The sequence below is a fragment of the Trichinella spiralis genome (genome assembly GCF_000181795.1).
Source record: "Trichinella spiralis strain ISS 195 chromosome Unknown Scfld4837, whole genome shotgun sequence".
Classification (NCBI taxonomy): Eukaryota; Metazoa; Nematoda; class Enoplea; order Trichinellida; family Trichinellidae; genus Trichinella; species Trichinella spiralis.
Genome location: NW_003531776.1, coordinates 3,211 through 8,040, shown reverse-complemented (window position 1 = coordinate 8,040; position 4,830 = coordinate 3,211). Strand labels below are relative to the sequence as shown.

The 4,830-nt window shown below is 36.4% G+C and overlaps 2 protein-coding genes across 2 annotated transcripts; one reads left to right on the top strand and one right to left on the bottom strand.

Moving 5' to 3' along the window:
• Nucleotides 1-1,120: 1,120 nt before the first annotated feature.
• Nucleotides 1,121-1,525, bottom strand: Tsp_12540 (putative YbfN). The gene is made up of 2 exons (XM_003367100.1): nucleotides 1,400-1,525; nucleotides 1,121-1,309 (listed from the first exon to the last, which is right to left on the bottom strand). Exons 1-2 carry the CDS (start codon nucleotides 1,523-1,525, stop codon nucleotides 1,121-1,123), a joined length of 315 nt encoding a protein of 104 aa, XP_003367148.1.
• Nucleotides 1,526-3,113: 1,588 nt separating this feature from the next.
• On the top strand, nucleotides 3,114-4,436 carry Tsp_12539 (hypothetical protein). Its single transcript, XM_003367099.1, is given in 3 exon segments — nucleotides 3,114-3,234; nucleotides 3,271-3,353; nucleotides 3,372-4,436. 3 exon segments carry the CDS (start codon nucleotides 3,114-3,116, stop codon nucleotides 4,434-4,436), a joined length of 1,269 nt encoding a protein of 422 aa, XP_003367147.1.
• The last annotated feature ends 394 nt before the right edge of the window (nucleotides 4,437-4,830 follow it).

The following is a 4,830-nucleotide window of genomic DNA, read 5'->3' as shown; positions in this document are numbered from 1 at the left end:
ATTGAATTACTCTCCATTTCTTACCTTTCAATCATATTATGCGTTTAGATATATGTAATTTTTTTAATAATGGATAATTATTTTCAAGCCTTCTTTTTAATAGCAACAAAGTCTGATCTATACTGCATGCTACTGTAGAGAATTAATTAAATTCAGTGTACACTGTTTGACAATCCAACAGGGATTATACTTTGAGGTTTAATTGAAAGTTTGTTTTCCGACAACACCGCAAATAAAGCATCTCACTTGACAAACAATTATTTCCTCAATTGTATTCTAGAAGGGAATAATAACAACAATAATACTAAAACTAATAATAATCATATTTTACAGTATATAATTTATACTGTAAAATGTGAAACATTTCTATGGTGCGCAAAAAAATTAAAGCAATAAGTTAAGAAAAAAACAGTTGCTTTTCAAATGATGTAAGCATATTATTTATAAGGAGAGAGAGAGCGATAGGGGAAGGGGGAGAAGTGAACGTTTTTTGCTTAAAGGGACAACTGAAACGCATTTTCATGTGCCATTAGAGTGAACACGCAATGAGAGAAGCAAGCGTATTTTATTTGTGCCAAGCGTTCGTGTTGTCTGTTGAATTTTGGCATTGATTCCCTCGACGTAGGCTAATATCATCAGCATAGTAAAGGCTGAGATTGTAATTTCAGCTGTGCTTGCAAAGTATTTGACGTTCATTCTATGTTCAACGAATGGATAACAAAATCCAACGTCCTTACATACAATGGATATTTATACATGTGTGTTTTTCGTGTTTATTTTGTTTGTTAGTCCTTTTTAATTGTGTGCACAGGAAAATGATAGATTTAGAATTTAAATATAGAATAGAAAATTGCAAATAAAAGATTGAAGGATATAGGTTGGGAAATCATTTCTGATGTTATCGTGATCTTACGATACAGTTTAGTTCCCAAAGGACCAATATGCAAACAACTGGAAAATATATTCCTACTATTTGTTTTCTTTCTTTTTATTTTTATGAATTATTCTGGTAAAATTGGCTGTTTATTGTCGTTAGTTTGCAATTGGAAAATCGACCTGCCCTGGATAAAATGGAAAGAGTTCAAAATGACTATCGTCGTCAAAGCTGACGACACGGTAATTAGCCATCGGCACCTTCGTCGAGGGAAGCTTTTACGAGCTCATTAGAAGCAACGGTTGTGGGCTTGATGCAGCCGATCAATATAATACGATCAACAACTGAAAGACTGGCTGAATTAGCGAATGACTTGTGTACCTTGGAATTTTTCAGTTGGTTCTTTTGAGAATTATACCGATCCACTTTTACCAACTTCAACCTTGTTATTTGATCAACAAACTCTCATTGAAGCTGGCAAACCAAAAAGCAGTGTCTTGCAGTCTACTTTGAAGCAGTCAGTACATTTGTCGCTCGTTCATCAAAATGCTGATAACGAGACGTTTCTATTCTCCCATTGGAGACACTAGAACGGAGCATGAAGACAAAAAGCACCGACAACCTTTGGGAACGTAGTTCTCGTTTCCGCATTACGTAATTCGTTGATGACGTGTTGACAACTATTGCAAAGGGCGTCGGCACAGGGCTAAATTCCCCTCTCTGAGCAAGCACCAAATAAAATTTATTCCAAATTTTTCCTCTTTCTGTTTTTTTTCTTGAATTTTCACGACTATTTATTTGTTCAATGAAAAAAATAAAAAAATTTTCTTTAAAGTATGGCTTTGGGACATATGAGCTGAAAAATTGTTTGAATTTGCCACAAAATTAGTTGTTCTTCAGCTTTACGTATCAAACTGCATTGATTCTAATTAGAGGCACTTCTTCATTGCATCTGTCTGTTGATTTTTATTTTCACTACCGACAGCAATCTTGTTTGCTAACTTCGAAGTTTCTGATTGATCGACAAGGGCTAAGTGTTTTGCTTAAGAATAGCAGAATTAAAAAACAAAACGAATAAATAAATAAATATACATTGCATATTATTTTTTACTAATTAGTTGGTTGAGAAAATGAGCTAAACGTTAAGCATGTAATGATGATGAGAAGAATGATAAGCGGTCAAGAGTTGCCGCTTCAGTCAGTCAAAATGAAGAACCTCGATCGATGAACGCGTTTCCATTTCGCAAATTTATCACAATTCTTCTCTATCATTGCACTATATAGGAAGATGAATGAACGAGAAATCAGCTTCACTGGCTAATATCCATCGTGTGTCCAGTTATTTTACTCGTGCATACTTTCTTGCTGTGCTATCATGCTATATGCTAATAGAGGCTTGTTTGAAGTAAACACAGCAGAAGTTTGAAAAAAGTTTATATATTTTTTCAACTCAGTCGACCATTTTCCCCGCTGTTTTAAACTACTTCGCGTTGAGTTGAGTGAACAGCGCTACAGATGTCATCCCAATTATTTTAATATTTTTAGTAATTTTATAAAAGTGTTCTCTTTTTCATTTTTTTAGTTATATATATATATATATTAATAAAACGCTTCTTAGTGTTAACGTATTAGCGATGCACGTATGCACATGCATATCAGTAAAAGCAAAGCAGTTAATCATTTATGATCATCTTTGTCAAGAGAAAAAAGTAATAATGATAAAGAATAATACACTTCTATATGTATAGCAGTGGACGTCATAAATTAGCCGGTTAAACTGGTTAAATGTTTCAGTGTGAAGTATAATAGTGGAAAAATATTTGCACCTGTTATCCAATATTGCCACCAGTTAGCATTTATCAATATAGAATCTACCAAATTGAATCTGCTATTACAAAATGAAAATTGTTTTAAACGAGAAAAGTGTTTTATGTTCTAAAAGCTCCTAAGTAATGGAAAAAAAATGACCATCCTATTAATAAATACATGATAAATTTGTTGTATAAATGTACATACGTTTATCCTTGTTTGATTTTTATATTATTCAGAAATTTATGAAAATGTGATTATAAATCTGAAATTAGCTTATTGCTACTATGTACAGGTTTTAACAGTGTAATGAAAATCAATGTTAAACGTGACGATCGAATTTGCGTGATTGTCTTTTCCTGAAAGTCGCCACTTTGCTTAATATGGTATTTAACTGTGAGTAAAATTGATTACTTTGTTTCATACGGAGATGATAAAATGGTTACGCCAAAGGAACCCAGATAAATCAAAATGGAATTCAGAAGAATTCATTCACTTACCCGAGTGTTGTCATGGTGACAATGGTGTACCAGAAAGCAGCTGGGATGCTGGTAAATGATGTACTGTAAACTTTCTTTTCACAATAGTACATGATGGTGGCAAAAATGACAATTGCCATGGCCAGAGAGAAGACCAAAAATCCCAGCTCACTGGCGCAACTTTTCAACGTGTAGCCAAGTATCCGTAGACCTTGGGAGTGGCGGGAAAATTTGAAAATACGAAACACACGGAACACCCTGAGCGTGACAAATGCACCGCTGACGTCTTTGTTGCCTTGCAAACCCAGGCCAATGTAATAGGGAAGAATGGCCACCACGTCGATGATACTCATCACGGATCTCATGAATTTGTACCGGTTCGGAGCCGCATAAAGACGCAACAAATATTCAATTGTAAAAATGATCACACAAGCGGTGTCGACGACAAAAAATTGAATGTCGTACAAGTCGCCACAGGTGATCGACTGCGTGACGGTGCCTTCGATGGATACGATAGTTTTGCAGGATACGGTCTCGACCACATTGCTGAGCACAGAGATGGCAATGAAAAAGCCGGTGACGTAATAAAAGGCCAACGCCGGGGTGCTGCTGTGGGGGTTTTCAAAAGCGCGCCACATTTTCTCCCTTATATCCAAGTTGGGCAAAATTGCATTCTTGGAATCCGTATCCGAGTGCTCTTCCATCAGACGTTCCTGATTTTCACGTTTCTTGTCTTTGTAATCTTCATAACAGCAGTCGCTGATCATCTCCGACATGATACCGAAAAAGGCGAGCTCATCTTCGAAAGCGGTCAGGCATTCGTTTTTGGGAAAATGAAGTTTGCCCGTACGGTAAAAGCTGAGTATGTGTCGAAAGAGATCCGGATCTCGATCGAAAAAATATTCATGACTTTGGTCGTCGTAGAAGAAGTCTTTCTCTTTGCCGCCGAGCAGAGTTTCGGGGAATTTTTCCAAAGTCATTTTCCAAGTTTGGAAACGACGTCCACTGACGTTGATGGTCACTTTCTCGTCGCGTATTTTCAGCTTCTCCTTCGAAGGCAAATCCAACGGCGATGCAGGAAGCGGTTGTCGACTGAGGGGTACCCAACCGATCGCTGCTGCCCTGGCAAATGGCAACCAGGCAGCCATGGATTCCATATCCAAGCACCAGTTTCAAATTGGCAAGATCAATGTCTACAAAAATCAACATTCTGCTTTCATTTTAGCACTAGTTTATATATATACGTATATATATTTGTTTCAATGAATAAATAAGTAAACAAATATGAAAGGTGAAAAGTGAAAAGCACAAACAATAAAATTTGAGAATATTTATTTCCATTAATTGTTCTCACACTTCAAAGTTCTTCACTTACTCATGCAATCATTGCTGTATTGTATGATGTCGTATCATCTTCTCTTTGTCTTCTTCTTATTCTTGTTTCTTATAATATTTCTTTTCCTCTATCACTCTCTCCTCTCTCTCTCTCTCTTTTTCTCTCTCTTGCTATCTCTTGCTTTGTGTGTATGTGTATGTGTATGTGTGTTTCTCTATTTCTCCCTCTGTTTCGCTTTTGCTTTCTCTGCTTCTTCTAGCTAAACGTTTCCCAGTGATCGATCTTTGGCTGATGTCGCCAGCTGCGTCCAATACAATCCGATTACTTGACGC